Source organism: Lagopus leucura, unplaced genomic scaffold (genome assembly GCF_019238085.1).
Source record: "Lagopus leucura isolate 7727_CA_CO unplaced genomic scaffold, USGS_WTPT01 Super-Scaffold_739, whole genome shotgun sequence".
NCBI classification, from domain to species: Eukaryota; Metazoa; Chordata; class Aves; order Galliformes; family Phasianidae; genus Lagopus; species Lagopus leucura.
In genome coordinates this window covers 22,270,133-22,286,429 of record NW_024962255.1, presented here as the reverse complement: position 1 = coordinate 22,286,429, position 16,297 = coordinate 22,270,133, and the positions used below count along the sequence as shown (strand labels likewise).

The following is a 16,297-nucleotide window of genomic DNA, read 5'->3' as shown; positions in this document are numbered from 1 at the left end:
CCTCTCCGCCTACATCCAATTCCATTCATTACTCCAGAACTCTTCTCCTCCCCACGCTCAGCCCTCAGTTAAGTTCTCCCCACGTACAGATATAAAGCACCAGTTTGCATGGTGATGGAAAACGCACTTGTGCCACAACCCCCAACACATACTGGCCCAGCCAGATATCCTGAGCTCAATGCACAAACCCTACACAGGCTAGATGCAATTTCCACCATTAAAAAAAAAAAAAAAGGTGAATCCAAGGTCAAAAAAGAAGCCTTCATCTGAAAAAACCAGTCACTTTCCTAGCTGGGGGTGGGTAGGCCTTGATCCTTCTACCACTAAAAGAGAAATGTCAGAAGAGACTATTGCGTGCTGGCTCGGCCCACACCATCAGTAAACTGCTGTAGTTACTCCTGGAACAGACACTCTGCTCCTCCATGCACGTCAACAGTTTTTGCAGGAAAAGGGCAAGGACAAAACACGTTGAAGGGAAGGACTGTTTGTCGATGATGGGGGTCTGAGTTTGTTGTTCCTTTGGGAGCAGGTTGTTTGTTTTGGGGTGGAGAGGGGGTGGGGGGTTACTGCTAATAGATGTACTGTTCATCCAGCCTGCCTTCATCATATAACAATTCTCAACCAATCTAATTTTAACCTGTATTAGAAGCACTCACATATTCCATACATTTCCACTTATTTAAAATAGAAGCAGGATGTGGGACAGAACATAAGAAGGCCACAAGAAGGGAGATGTGAAAGTTGAACTGATACGCTCCTTTGCCAATTCCATGGCAGCAGAGACCAAACTGCAATGACTTTCAGTGTTGGTCAGAGATGGGTGCTCCCCTGAGCCAAGAAGGAAGTCAAACTGAGGCCAGTGATGGAATCCAATGCCGACATATAATTTAATCTGCTTCCTCAACAGCAGCTCCAAGAATACACCAGCAAGAGTGAGAAGCAGCACCATCAGCACACTAGAGCAGTTCTCAAATATTAGAAAGCTAAGAAGGGCATCATTATATAAATTTAATCATAGGATAATGATAAAAAAATAATAACGATTCTTTTCTCCCCTACAAGATCTATGTGTAAATCTACCAGTTTCTCCATGGTGACCTGAGAGAATCAAATCACCACACATCTACACTGAGTGGTTGACTTAATCAAGTACCTTCCACTTCAGCAACTGGATTGAGCATTCAGAGATTAACAAAACTAACCCAGCTCACAAAGGGTGATGTTGTGGAGGGACCACAATCCAAAGACAGTGAATAACTTGACCTTTCTTAGTATACCATACCACAAAACACCAGCTGGTATTCAGTACATGCTTAAATGTTCTATGAAATGCAGCATTCAAGTTCTCACGGAAAAGTTCCAGCAGTGAAGTTCCAGCCTGCAGGAGGCTGACTCACTGAGGAAGGACTTTTACTAGGAGCAGTACCGTGCTGCATCAGAGTGCAACTGAAGTGCAGCCCATCCTAGAAGGATGACACACAACGAAGTGAACACTGTGATGTAAAAATTGAGTGACATTTAAGCAAAACACTCTTAAAACCCAAGCAATGTTCAAAGTCCATCATTTTATCATCTGTGCTAAGGGTGACTATTATAAACAGTCTATAAAGCCACATGACCTGGAACACACACGGCTATCTTTTTTCATTAGCAAATTAATCCAAAAAGCACTCTATCGGGATGCCAAACCATGTGGCACAATATATGACCTAAGCTAATGCATGCTTCCAACTGCATGTGCTCCTGGTGGAAGTTTCCTTTAGAATGTCTTTGTTTCAGTATGAAAGGGAAGCTGAACATTTGTCACAGCATGAGAGAGAGTTCCAGTATAAAAGTCATCCCAACCAACCCACTATAAAAGAATTTTCATTTCTCCCTTCCTACTTCACCCTACCTTTAAGTATTTTGCTCAAATTATGGATTTCCTCTCTTTCTTGGCAGAGTTACCAGAAGAAATATAATACTCCTTCTGGAGCCCGCTTCCCAGCTGCTGAAGTGAGAGACTGGGACTATCCTTCCTCAGCACCACTGACCTCACCTCAACCACCATGGCACTTACTGGCCTGGACCCCCAAAAATCAGCAAAAGGAGGAATCACTCAGCCACAGACAAAGCACGTCTCCTTCTAAAGCTTCACTTCCAGCAGCTTTTGCCTTCAATGATCCCCTCCCCAGCCAAACTCTTTTGCCACGAGAAATGGCATTTCTGCAATAGCAAGAGTTTCTGAGTTCTGCATCTCGGCGAGATTCCCACTGGCCGGCTACAATTTCAGCATGTGCCAAAACAATGGTGCCTGCAACAACAAATACCACGTTACAGAAGGTAACACCAATATGTCATACTGTATATTTTCCCAGCTGCATGGGGCATCCTAACCCACTGAAGTCCTTTCCATTTCGTTACATTTTCAATGCTGAAGAGGTCATCTGGAAATGCAAGTCTGCAAAGATCCACAGCAGAGACTGAATCTCTTCTATAGAGAAAATCTGTTGTCTGCATAAAAGCCGTCACCAGGCTGCCTCTAGCCTGACTGAAAGGGTCATACAGAGGAACAAATAGGTCATAGTGGCTAAGCCTCCCTTTCAACCTTGGCCCTGTGGCAGAGATGGTTAACACAGGGACCAACTGCACTTATTTGTGTAATTGGGACACACCTGTTGAGTGGCAGAGTCTCAGTGCATTTGCAAGTCATGGGCCACCAACAGACAGCCAAGAGGGAAAAGCTATTTATGTCAGGAGCTCCTGTTGCTGTCCTCAAGAAGTTGGCATGCTTTCAGTACGGCTCTTCCAGTAAAAAATTCCACCTGAATTCCTTTAGCACATGGCCCGTTTTTAGCTTACAGCCAGGTTCAGTCTGTCTTCTGCACTCGATCCCTTCCTATGTGACGTGGGTTCAAACAACACCAAGATTGCACTACCAACTTCTCTTGCTGCTCCTTGCCTTTGGTGGTGCCACTAAGCTACCTTGGTCAGACATTAGCAAGCAATGCAAGCAGGCTGCACGGCCCCACAGATCCTCAAAACCACCCACCTGCAGGAAGAAGCCGGAGACTCTAATCAGAATCGAGTTCCTGTACACACAGCAAAGACGAGCATCCTCAGAGAGATTCCCAAAAACCACCACCTATCATCACCTGATCTGAAGCAGATCACCCCCATCAGATCCTTCCTCCTTCACTGATGATCTCACAACCTGCAATGGGAGTTCAGATAGAAACTCCAGGCAGGATTTTGCTGCTCTCAAGGAGCTATGTAGTCTGTCTGGAGCTGATATCTAGGCTGCTTTGAAAAAAAAAAAAAAAATGAATAGCCCAGGAAGATCTGAGCAAACCCACAGCTGCTCAATAGTTGTCATGTATTCCGAATTGAAAGAGTGGACTGTCAGGGCCATGTTTGTACATAATGAAATAGCACACAGCTTTTCACTCATGCAAGTTACAGGAATAACAGCAATAGACACAGCGTACATTTCCAAAGCCCTGAACTCGATAAAATTCTGCTGCTGCTTTGAACTTGTGAAGATTGTAAAGGGAGGGGACACAGGCTCCTTACAATTTCCCATTCCCACATCAAGAAATTGTTTTACTAAGTGTGCCATTCTGGCTGCCCAGAAGAAATAGTTTAAGACAGTAAGAATGTAACAAGAGTTCCTGAAACGCACCAACTTCCCCAGCACAAAGCAATAGCTGTGTGCCCTCTTCCAGGCTTTAGCTGTTATTGCAGTAGCCTCCCCAGAACGTTCCCCTCTGCATCCTCTGCACCAGCTCATCGCCTACTTCAGTTGTGACTTAAAGCTGGCAGAACAGCTTTTAAAAGATGGAGGAAACTGAAGGAGCTTTCCACGCTGCTTCACACCCCCTCCCCCCAGCACTGAAGGCAGAGGTCTCCGATGATTGCTGCAGTTTGCATTTGGATTTGACTTACATAGATTGGCCATTTCCTGCTCCTGCAGGTGTATATATTTATCCAAGATCTGGAGAAAACACTGCTTTTATTAAGTCACATAAATGCTCACACTAGTTTTTAAATACTCAAAGAAAATAAAGTCACCCACTAATTAATCTATTTTTCTGGACTGGAGAAGATCCCACAGTGCCAGTGGGCAAGGCAGGATGGGAGATGGGGGAGAGAAAACAGGCAGCAGAACGTTTCTGTATTTTGACAACAGCTATTAATGTATTACAAAGAGCACACTGTCAAGCTATTTAGGTTGCAACTTTTAACTTGCCCTTTAAAATTCCTTTGTAACAAAGAGGAAATAAGTTTAGCCCAGCTGCAACATTATTCCTTTCTTTCAGGCTTTAAATAAAGAACCACCTTGCAATGAGCTCTCTGGCTCTCCAATTTCTCCAGTCCAAGGTGGTCCAGAAGGCAGGCACTGGCTGAAGGCTCACAGCACCCTCTTCTATTTCTGGCTCTGACACTGACCTGCTGCACAGAGGGCAGCTTGGTTCACATCTCTGTGCCTTGCTGCCCTCCCAGCCCTTGTTTACTCTGTCTATTTAGGCAGCAAGCTCTTCAGGGCAGAGACTGCTCTTGCTGCGCCTGTACAACAGCTGGCAAAACAGACACAGGCTACCAGACACAACTGTAAAATCACTATACTCACCAGAAACCCCAGAGGCCTTGTGCTACTGCTCAGCTATGGTTTAGCTGCAAAAAGAATTATTAAGCCATATTCTTCTGTGAAACGCTGCCATGCGTTTTTGGAAGAAAAATGCTCCATTCACCTTACGTCATAAAGACGGGTCTTGACTCCTGCCTGAGCAGCTCCTGTGACTGAGTGGAGCAAAACTCCTCTGTGCAGGGACTATCTTCTTACCATGCCCACAACAAGGCCTTATTGCAGTACAGGTCTACACATAAAATTAACATGACTGCGCAGAGCAAAAGGCAGCCTGATAGAGACAGGCGCCAAGAACCGCATACAGCCCAACCCACTGCAGACTTCCAAAACAGTAACACAGTATTCTAGTAAGCATTTACTTACTACGGATTCAAAGAAGAAAAAGTATGTTTTTAACACCAAGAACGTACTTAAGAACCTTTCCAAGTCAGGCCCTGCTATCCCTAATACACACTCACTCATCTGATGCAGATCTAGCGGTTCCCCTGCTGAGGAACGAAGATGATGGAAACATGGCACGAGGCAAACTTCGTTCTTTGTATGCGCATGATTGAAATAACACCTAAATACTTCACTGCACACACAGCTCCTCATTAGCTGAATCCATCAGAAAGGGCAAATAGGAGAGGCTTGTCAATGATGTGAAAATGCTTTTCAACATAACAACTCATGCCTAGGATTAAGTTCATATCTTCTTTTGACAACATTAGCCAATCAACTGAACACTGTTTAAGCCTGAGTATATGTGCCGAGATAAAAATAGCTGGTATAAGTGGATAGCCAAGATGGCAAGAGGGTAATTTTAAAAGTTAAGACAAATTGTTTTAGGTACTACATTTTTCCTTTCCCTTGCTGCTCTACAGCTAGGATTTGCAACCAGTTTCTAATTAATATTCTCTCTTCTCTAATTGGGCATGAAAAATTCGTATAAGCAAGCTCACTGTGTGAACATTTGTTCCACATACAAGCTAAAGCCTGTTCCCTCAGATCTTCTTGTTACAATTACCTGAAGATATACCTAACAGAAACAACATTTTAAAGAAACGGTGTCATTTTCAAGCTAATCAGCCTTTAAAAAATGGGAAAGTGGAGGAGGAGGGATAAGTTTCACAGCTATCTTACACTCTAAGCTCAAATTTATCTCTATTTACAAAGCATTAACAGATGGCTTATCAAAAGCCATTTAACAGCAGAAATGATCAAACTAGTTCTGAGATGTTTTTTTGTTTTAAGCCGTAAGAACTCCCTAGACTAGTTGTTAACTTATGCCAGCCTCTCAGGGACCATCAGTCTAAGATCTAATGTTAGAACCATGCACGTTATTTCATTAAGTACATTTACCACAAACGGTTCCAGCCTTTGCTTTCTCAATTGCAGACAGAAATGCACAAATACCTCTTGAAAGTAAAAAACAGTGTTCACCTCATGCAATGCTATCCAGAACGTGCAACAGAAGCCCCAGCCCTCAAGCAAGCCAAGCATGACATACTCAAGGTTGACTCCATATGATTAAGAAAGCACAGTCGTCAAGAAGGTCCAACTACCATCATCTTCACCATCATTCTATTTACTAATGATATTCTAGCTTAAACACCTGCTCAGCTCAAATTTAATCTCCAATGAGCAACCTACCAGTTTCTTACCCAGAATTACCATCAGGAAGAAAGGCAATGTGCCTAGAAGCTTACCTAACTCTCCTCCCCAGCTTGTATTGCCTGGTCAAATAAAGTATAACCTTTCTCCTCAAATCTTCACCCTTCAACTGCAATAAGAGCAACACTGGAGATTGCTTTTGATCTTGGAGACACATGTGAGGCACAGGCAATGTAAAAAAGACATGGCTATTTAAAACCCTCAAGCTGCCACACAGGCTATTAAACTCTTCATCAAGCACAAACTTCATAACTGTACCACAACCCAACATGTGTATTCACTGTGATTCTTTTGGAGCTGTACACATACCCAGACCCCTCCACACACCAAAGTATGCCCTTGTCTTTTATCTGTTGCCAGAACTGTCAAACTCACTGGAGCAAGACTCTTGAAACTGCCCCCAGATGCTGGATGTCCACACAGGGAATACAAGCGTTTGGCTTTCAGGTATTGCCCAAAAGAACTGGCACACTGTCTACTTCAAAGAACTGAAGATTGCATGAGTCTTTCATGAAGTTAAAAGTAACAACAGGATTCATTCTCTGGGATATCTCTCAGATCCTTCGTGACCAGACTGTAGTTCCACAGTGCATTGCTGGTGATTGAACTCCCTTGGACCAAGGCAGCACCAACCAATGCTAAAAGCAGTGCTCCGTACTAGAGTTTAAAGACAATTCACAAGTAGGGCTCAGCACAAAAGCACACCCTAGAATAACTAACAAAACAAAACAAAAAACTAACCAAAGCAACTCTGTGTTCCCACAGTGAGTCTAACGGCACTGAAATCCCTGGGAGCTCATGACACATGAGTACCCTTCCCTTCACTTAAACCCTCTGACCTAACAGACTTCTGTAGCTGTTTATAGACCCACATTCCTCTGCAGGGGGAAGTGGTGGTCCTTACATGTGCTGCACCTGCTCTGCTGTACACCTGATCCCTCCAGCAACCGAAGCAGCATAGTATCACCTTATTCTTAATGAAAAATACAGAACTTCATTTCCTCAGGAGACAAAATCATATATCATGGTGGACGGAGTCCTACGCACAGCCATTCTGCAGCACTTACTCCTGCTTACCTCCTAGGGAACTGTGGTTAACTTTCCAAGTCCGGTCTTTGGCTGCAGCGTCCCTTGGCTGCAGGCCTAAATCTACAAAAACTGAACGGGTTAAAATCCTGGCCTGAAAACCCAACAGAGATTTTCAGCACCACTGAAGTCCTGCTCCAAAGAGCAAGGGCCACAGCTGCTTCTCTCTGCCTGTATTACTGACAAGATAGCACTATGAGACATTGAAACAGGTCTCAGACATCCTTTACGATAAATGTCAACAAAGTTCCAAACCTCAGGCTGGCAGCTATAGGGAAACACAGGAAGCGATACATAGATCCTTAAGCACATGGACTCCCCTTTGGGATCCCTGAGGAAGCAAGGGAAGCCCACGAGGTGCGGATGCCTCCGAGTGGCGTTCTGCACGCCAGCAAATGGAGAGAGGAAACACAACCTGTGGGTTCTTACCAAGTGCCATCAAGGCCCAACGCCCAAAAGCACCTCCAGAAAGATGCTGGTGTCACACAGAGCAAAGCTACCAAGCTTTGCGCTTCTAATAGCACACCTAGGCTCATTCTCCAGGCCTTTCCTCAGCTGCCAGTTCAGATTCTGCTCCCTCTCAGCTACTTTTCCAAGGTCTTTGAGGCCTCGGCAGCCACAGGCAAGGCAGTGCGGCTCAGGAGCTGTGAGAGAGAGCCCACCTCCCCCGGCTCAGAGCTCTCGAGCTCAGACACTGCTTTGTGCAGAGGGGGCCTCCGGGGAGCCGAGCTCATCCGGAGAGGCCCTTGAGCTCCAGTATCTGCGGGCCGCTCCTGCCGGACCTGGTGCTTAGCGAGCCCTCGCCACGCTCTCGCGGCAGCAGGAAGCGCTGCCCCCCACACGGCAGCCCTGCCGGCGCATCCAGGCCCAGAGCCCGCCGCCGCTCGCAGTCCCTCCCCTGGCAGGGCGGCCCCGCCGCTTCCCCCGCGCTCGCCGCCCCTCTCGGAGCAGCGACGGCGCAGCCGCGCTTCGAGAATAGCGCCCCTCTTCCCTCCGCCCCCTTACGGCAGCGGGGAGCCCCCCTTAGCGACTACGCCAGGAGCGCAGCACGCCCCTTAGCAACCAGCTAGGCCGCGGCATCCCCGGCCTTTCCTAGCCGCCGCGGCCGCCTCCCCCCCGCCCTTCCGCCGCGGAGGCCGAGCTTACAGGTCGGTGCCGAGCTGGGTGAAGCCGGAATTGAGGCACCCGCGGGCTATGCGCTTCCAGAGGAGATCGCGGCTACTGAGGAAGCGCAGGCGGCGGCAGACCTGGCTCAGGCGGCCCAAGGCCTGCACGTCCAGGTAGGAGCAGATGAGGAGCAGCAGCTCCTCGGGTAAGGCCCAGAGCGGGGAGGAGGGGGGGGAGGAGGAAGAGGAGGAGGGGGGGGAGGCGGCCCGGGATCCCCCCTCCGCCCGGGGGGATCGGGGGCTGCTCTTCCTCCCCATGGAGCAGCAGCTCCTGCCCCTCCTCCCCGGGAGCCGGAGCTGCTGCTGCCCGGGGGAGGCCAAGCCATGGACGGGGGCAGCCGCTCCCCAGTCACATGGGGCAGGAGCCGCTGCCTGTCACTGCCCCCCTCCGGGGGAGGAGGCGGCGGCGGGCGGGGGGGGGACAATTAGGAAATTAATTCATTAACGGGAAGCACCGGGGATACCCCCACCTCGATCCGCCACGAAACAGCCCCCCCGGCCCGTGCGTGGGTTATTATTCTTTGTAGCTGAGATTAATAACATCACCTTATCGACGCATTCGTTAATAACGTGAATAATTAACGGCCAGAATGGTGATCGTGAGTAACCGGAGCATCTGCTCCACCACCTGGCTGGGCGCAGCACTCCTGCAAAGGAAGGTGAACAGCAGGGTGGTTACTGCTCATTAATTACCCTTGAGCAGAGTCAGGAGTTCTTGTCACCCACCAGATGACAGCAGGGGTCGTCTGGTGTTACGCTGCAGTTCTGGACTCCTAGGTTCCCTGAGCCACTTAAAATAAAGGGTCTTCCTTATGAAAGAAAGGCCCCTGCTGCAGAGGATTTAAGGCTGGCTGGTCACTCAGACCATTTGGTACCATCTATTCCATGGAGCAGGGGGTGAAAAAGTGCTCACGCTTTGTACATGTATGTGCATACATGTATGTGCATCGCTGCAAAGAACGGTTCATAATAACTGAGTCATTGTTGCCATCCACAGGAGCCTGGAGTACTGACAGCACAGGAGGATCCTGGTCCAAAATGGCAAAGTAGCCCTCCACAGACAGTGGAGCAGGAAAATATGAGTACAGTGTTGTTTTATTCTTTCTTACAGTATTTTCCACTCTACAGAAGCCTGAAATGCTTAAGGAAACTTCTGCCTCAGAATTAAAAAATATATGAATTATGAAAAGTAAATCATCTACCTAGAATTCTTTGTATAGACATCATTTACCGACCTCAAATTGCAGGTCCTTTTGCACTGTAGAATTGGAAAATAAATTTCAGCATTTAATGAGGTTACCATAGCAGACAGGCCTTTTAGACTTACTTGCATCCTGTTCCAGAAGGTCATCTCATCTGTTTAATCTCAAGCACTCAAATATTCATTTATCTAAATCAGCTCTGGAGGCCTTGTATTTGAAAGGTTCAAAACTGCCAGCTGAGGAGCTGTCTGGTCCACTTACACTGAGTTTCAATGCACCCTGGAAGTCAAGGAGATTCTAAAGGATCAGAAGACAGCAAATATTTTATCAACATTTATAATGAGTGAATCAGATGGCCAGAGCAATTAAAAATTTCAGCACCTCAGATTAAGTTCAGGTAAAATAACAGCACATCTGGTGCAGGACTGAAGCGGCCAGTCGAAAGGGAGGCAATGTAACAAACGTTACTTAACAGAAGATTATGGAGAATTGGTGTGAATTCTGTGTCTCTTTGATGACATGAATCTTAAACATGTAACTGTAATTAGCTCTTTTGTAATAGACTTTGGCAGTCTGAAACATTAAATTTATTAAAAGCTGACTGACTCCTCTGTCGTAAATTGTTATTATAAAGAGAAGTTTATTATCAAGTTGGTCTTTCTCTGGTAGGATTCCACAGAGACAGCATATGGATCCTACATTTTTGGATGTTTTTATTAGTGACCTGAAAAAAAATCTGAAGTCATTATTAGCAAAGTTTTTAGAAGGCATAAAGCCTCGGGGAAGAGGCCACTGGTGCTTATGGCTGTGTAACCTTATGTTATGTTTAGGCATAATCAACTCATACGTATTTCAATCAAGTCAAATGTAAAGTCTCACATCTAGGAACAAAGAATGTAGGTCACACTGAAAGGATGTAACTCTATCCTGCAAAGCTGCAATTCCGTAAAGACTTCATTAAGATGAATAATCATCTAAACGCGAGCTCCTTCTGCAGTGCTGTGAGCAAAGGGCTGGGAAACAAACAAGAGCCAGGAGGTTGTTTCACTTCTGGTTTTGACTCTGTTGTGACGGCTTTGGAAATAATTTGTCCAGCCAACATTTCAAAAAGGATGTTGAAAAACTAGTGGATTTTCTAAGAAGAGCAGTAAGAAGGATTGCAGGGCTGTCAAACATGTTTTATAGTGAGAACCAAAGTGCTCAGTCTGTTTAGCTTTCTAAAGAGGGTAAGGTGTGAGGGGATCATACCTTGTGGGCACTGAAACAGGAAATAAAATCTGGTGATACCAGGATCTTCAGTTTAGCAGACAGAGTGATAAGATCACTTAACAGAAAGTGATGGGAAAAAAATTTATAAATATATTTTTGTTGGGAAGCTATTTTAAACAATATCAGAATTTTTTCCCCCTTGAGCAAGACTGACTAGCCTACAGCAACTGAATCTTTAAGCCAGGAATTGATCTAGCGACTCCTAACTTGGTATATCAGATCAGTCAGAGGGGCCCCTACTTGTTTTAGGCTCTGTTAATATGCAAGTGCTTCATCTGCCACGTCTGACATCTCCTTGCACATTATGACACCCTTATCCCAGTGTACAGGAGCCTTGTTTGTGCCCGAGTCCTTCACCAAGGTGCACGTTGGAAGGGGACTGTTCAAAGTGCCACGTGCAGTGTAGCATGTGGCAATGGCAGATCCAAAATACTGAGAAGTACATCCACAGAAGTAGGGTCTGACTTAGCGCTCTCCAGTTTGTGTCCCAAGATATAAGTAATTGTGGAAGATTTGGCTAAGATGAAATATGTTTACAAGCAGTGATCATACAGAAGGTCAAATAGCATCCAAATAGGTGTCACAAAAAATGTTACGAAGAAACCAATGATACGTTGCTCTTAAAAGTAATACTGTTTTGTAGTGTGGATAGTTGCCTTACAACAATAATTTAGCCCAAACACTGTGATCTGTTACTTTCTTTCTCTGCAAGAGACCTACAAGCACATACACTGCTCAGATGTGGTTTCAGCAGATGTGACTGCTGTGGAGCTGTCAGTGCTACGCATCGAAGGCTGAGATGGCCCTTGTCTTCTCAGCAGAGCTGAACAAAGTGCATAGGTAGCTGTCTGCAAGAGCAAGAAGCAAAGAAGTTTTGGGAGCATTTCTAAAGTGGTACGTGTAACGTGATTATTTCCATACAATGGTCATACTCTAATAATGAAGTCAGTGCAGGTGCCCAGTGCAGGATAAGTCAATAAATAACACAGCCTTCACAAATCTTACAAAGATTCCGGTCCTTTCATTCCTCATGACCTCCCTGCACCTCCAGAAAATAGAGTGTGGTTCCGTGCTGAAGCAGCAGATCATTCCGGCATCATAGCTTGCAGGATTTGTAAACTGAAAATGAGGGCTGACACCTGTAAAGCTTATGCTTCAACAGCGCAAGCCAATGAAATCCAGCTCGGAAGAAATTCCATTTCAATACCTGCCTGTCTTTTCTTCTTTTTTTCTTTCTTCTTTTCCTGTCTTCAAGGGGTTTTATTCTTCTTTGCAGTGCCCTCAAATACACCTTTCCAGCTAAAGACACAATCATGTGGACAGCTCTTTGTTTTGTTTTTCCTTCCAACCAATGCTTTTGTGTATTTCTGAAACTTAAGACACCTCCTCTGCTACTACAGTACTTATCTGTAACACCATCGCTTTGAGGGATTAAAGCAGGTTACTTGTTACACACTTAGATCAAGAGTTATCTGAGTAGAAAGTCTATCCCGTTCAGGTTGGCGGAATCCGTTTTTGATCTTGAGTTGTTTTGATTTTCTCTGAGAGCAAGTAACATGTTATTTTAACTTCTGAATAAGGTGTGCTACCTGACTGTGTCTCTTCTGTTTGGCAGAAAGGATTAGAAACCTCCACGGAACTTGCACTCTATTAAAGCAGAGTGCTCGCCATTGAGAACCGAGGAGCTGAATTGTTTTCAGATTATATGTGTGTGTGTGTCTTTCCCACATCAAAGACTTTGATGGAAGCTGTTCACGCTATTGTCAGGAATGCAGGGATTGGCACAAAGGTGATTAGCAGAATTGCTTTTCTGCAGTAGAAGCACAAAAAAATATCAAAGGATTAAAGAGGATAAAATTAAAAGGTTATGCTGAATTTAAGAGTGAATTTTCTTCTTTTTTTCCCCCGGTTTATACGTATCGATTTGGTTTTACCTATAAAAGGGCTGCCAGAAGAAATCAGAACTAGAAACTATTTGGTATGAGTTCTGTAAAAGGACGAGGAAAAATCTTCCCTTAACAATAATCCCAACAGACCCTATGCTGTGTAGTTCCAAACCACAGCTACAGGGAGCTCTCAGTGAGAGCGAAGGGCGCGCAGCCAGCAGCCATCCCTACGAGGCACTTAGCAGCCGCAGGATCGGGACCTTTATTCATAGCCATGCTGAAAATTATGCAAACAAACAATTCCATAAATCAGTTTGTCAGCGGTGATGCTGTGTGTTTACTTTTCTCACTGCACTCTGCTGACAAAGATACTAAACCAAGGGGGTCGCTCTCATTATCCACTTACCAGGCACATGCAACGCTTTTGTATTTTCATCAGCAGCCAAGCCGCTTCGATGGCTTGAAAAATAAGACAATGAGAACAGACTGTCAAATATTTTCGTGTATCAAATTCAACAGTTGACTGTTATGGAAGTTCTCTTCAATTGCAGTGCAGCTAAAAAAAAAAAGTATCACCTCCCCAAGCCAGCAGAATTGCATCATTTTAGACTCTGTTTGTTGTTCGTTTGATTTTGAACAGTCTTCTATCAGCTTTTTCTAAGTACCAACCCTACACCCGTTTCTTGTCATTGCATTTTGAGTTTGGTTTGTTTGTTTTGCCAGTCTGTTATTTTCTGAAAGTCACCCGGATTATTTTATTTGTTTTTAACCTCATTTATCAAAGTATTATCTGAAGCATCTGTTCGGAAAATGTTCATTTTAACTGTTTTCCCAACAATGACCTTCTTCCTACCCCTGAGGCCACATCAAGTTGTCACTCACCAGACAGCTGTGGAATTTGGAATCATTCCTTTTAAATGCTTTACAATTCCAAATGGTAGATTTGTAATGGCACAATATGATTGCCACAAAGATCTTTAAATTTCCCAATCCTCCCGGCTTCAAAGGCTGGACCGTCCTTGATCTCCTGAAGGAATGCTTTTGAATCTTGTGCTTTTATAGGGGCTACCTATGAAGATATTTTAGGGGCTTTTTCCTTTCATACTTAGAGTCTAAAGAACTAAACATCCAAATTCCCGTTGGCTTCTTTGAGAGTAAGAACAAGACTTAAAACTAGCAATTTTCAACTCAGTTTTCATTAATCCCACGGGTCGTTCCAAAACATTTTGGAGTGTTCAGTGAGCAGTCTAAGAGTAACCTCGCTCTAACAGTGGCAATGGTACTGTTTTATTCTGCATGTTCCTTCCACCTATGTGGCTTGACCCAGACCCTGTCCATGGGTAAGTCTGGTGGTATCCCAGCTCTTTGTGCCCATGGTCACAGAGGGGTCCCTTGGAGGGTGTTCTGCTACCATACCTGAAGCTTTGCTTACAGAGTAAGATAAGGTATGTGGGTGAACCTAATCCTACAAGCAGCTTTGGGTCTGCCTGGAGCAGACAACCAAGACAGAGTCTAATTACTTGCAACAATTACAAATTTGCAGAATTACAGGATGCGACCTCTGCTGTGGCCTCAGACCCTCAGATCCCATTGTAAGCAGCAACCAAGGCACTGCTGTAAGTGTAAGTTTGGGTATCCAATATTGCTAATGCTGACAATTTCCAAACAGTCCACAGCCTAACCTCAGGTTTTGTGACAACAAACTGCAGGAGCAACTAATTACTAACCCAGTTTATGGGTCAGGGAACAGGCTTAGATCCTCATTTACACAGGTTTCTTATGATCATGTAAGCCCTACCTCTCCACCACTATTTTTGTTTGTTTATTTAGATCAGTTTAAAAAAAAATCCCACATCCCAAAATAGAGAATGTTTTCCTTTGGAACAGGAAGAAAACACACTTGATGGCTATAACATCTGCTGGACCATGCGTGGATGGTGGTGGGCACCTCACACAGCCCTGTGACAAGCACATGTGCGTACAGCGTGTCAGATTATAAATCCAAGAATAAAGAGTCATGAAAACCTCCCTTCTCCAGCCCACCTGCCACGAAAGTAGGCCTTTCACTGAAAACAAGGATTGGGAAAGAAAATGCCGACATTCCTGGGATTCTAGTCCAAATCTCTGCCTCTGATAGAGGAGGGCTGTCAATGGAACACACACTGATTCACTGTCCCTATCCCACCAGGACACACAAGCCACCCTGTGCACAGTAACGTTTGCATTTATCATTGGCTTGATCTGAAATTCTGCAGAATTCTCAAACATTTTACTTTTGTGTCGTGTTCGTGCCTGGCAAAATATGGGCTGAAGGTTCCAGCAGGATGATCTTGCTGCTCGACAGCCCCACCAGGGTGCAAACCTTTCTGCTCTCAGAATGGAGGAAAGGAGAAGCCATATGCACTGTGGATCAGCTCTGCCAGGATCACCTGAGTGCCACAAGCGACAAATTTGGTCCTATTCTTTCAGATGAGTAGGAGAGGCTCTCAGCATGAGCCTCCAGCAGGAGCCATGCAGACCTGTGCTGCCGTGTGCCTATTTTGCACCACTCATCTGCACCCAGCAGGTGCCTGCAGTGCAGGTGTGAGCGCAAGCTCAGACAAAGATTCAAATACCAGAGCCTTTCAGCCTGAACCTGACACTGCCACTTTAAAACCAGAGACGCTGACATCAAAGTTTTCCACTCCCCAGAAGGAATGGACTATTTTCACCCTTCCAAATGATGTCTCTCATCTCTCTCCCTTTCCTACAGCCCCGTCTCTCTCTCTCACACACTTTTTCTAATACCATCCCTCCCTCTCCACTTCAAACCATGGGAAAAACCCAGGAAAAGAAGCCTGCCGACTCAGGGAGCGTTTCGACGCATTGTGTTTTCCAGCTAGACCTGAACAGACTGAAATCAATTCAGCTCCCGCTCGCTCGCACTCTCCCTCCCTCTCCCATGTCCCTTTTTGTTTCTGCCTTAAGAAAGCCCGGTTTGGTTGTACCCATCCCCATAGCAATCAAGTGACCGGCGGGTTTTATTGCTTGTAAAAACACCGTATCTTTTTCATGGGAGTCGGGTTCTCCTTTGGGTTGCAATGCCCAGTGAGCAGTGGCAACAGCCTGCCGAATCTTTGATCAATTCTCACGTATCCATCTGAAGTACCCTTAGTAGACCCGTCAGAAGAAAGGAGCTCGGTAATTAGTATTTTAAGATAGTATATCAGCCTCTTGTTGTATTGCTGGCGTGGGGTTTGTTTTAACAGAAGTGCGCAGAAATACCCGTATCTGACCCAAATGGCTACGTGCTCTACGAAATACACATTATTAAAGCAGAAGTCCAGCTGCTGCTGCATTAATATCCTCTGATTTTTATGTGCTCCTACCTTTTGGAAGGTTTCGGTTTTCATCCTGAAATTTTCCAGG

The 16,297-nt window shown here is 45.3% G+C and overlaps 1 protein-coding gene and 1 long non-coding RNA gene across 3 annotated transcripts in view; one reads left to right on the top strand and one right to left on the bottom strand.

Annotated features, from left to right (window-relative positions):
* FBXW4 (F-box and WD repeat domain containing 4) overlaps positions 1 to 8,865 on the bottom strand; it is a 58,838-nt gene extending 49,973 nt beyond the window's left edge. The window contains exon 1 of the mRNA XM_042863344.1: positions 8,513 to 8,865. Within this exon, the coding sequence (XP_042719278.1) occupies positions 8,513 to 8,790 (278 nt within the window). The 5' untranslated portion in view covers positions 8,791 to 8,865. The remainder of the gene's footprint in view (positions 1 to 8,512) is intronic.
* On the top strand, positions 8,338 to 12,847 carry LOC122175583. 2 transcript variants are annotated; one of them, XR_006177442.1, is made up of 3 exons: positions 8,345 to 8,646; positions 9,530 to 11,897; positions 12,619 to 12,847. It is a non-coding gene; the product is annotated as an uncharacterized LOC122175583 (long non-coding RNA). The 2 variants fall into 2 exon arrangements; XR_006177441.1 differs by lacking the exon at positions 12,619 to 12,847 and having other exon boundaries at positions 8,338 to 8,646; positions 9,530 to 10,335.
* The last annotated feature ends 3,450 nt before the right edge of the window (positions 12,848 to 16,297 follow it).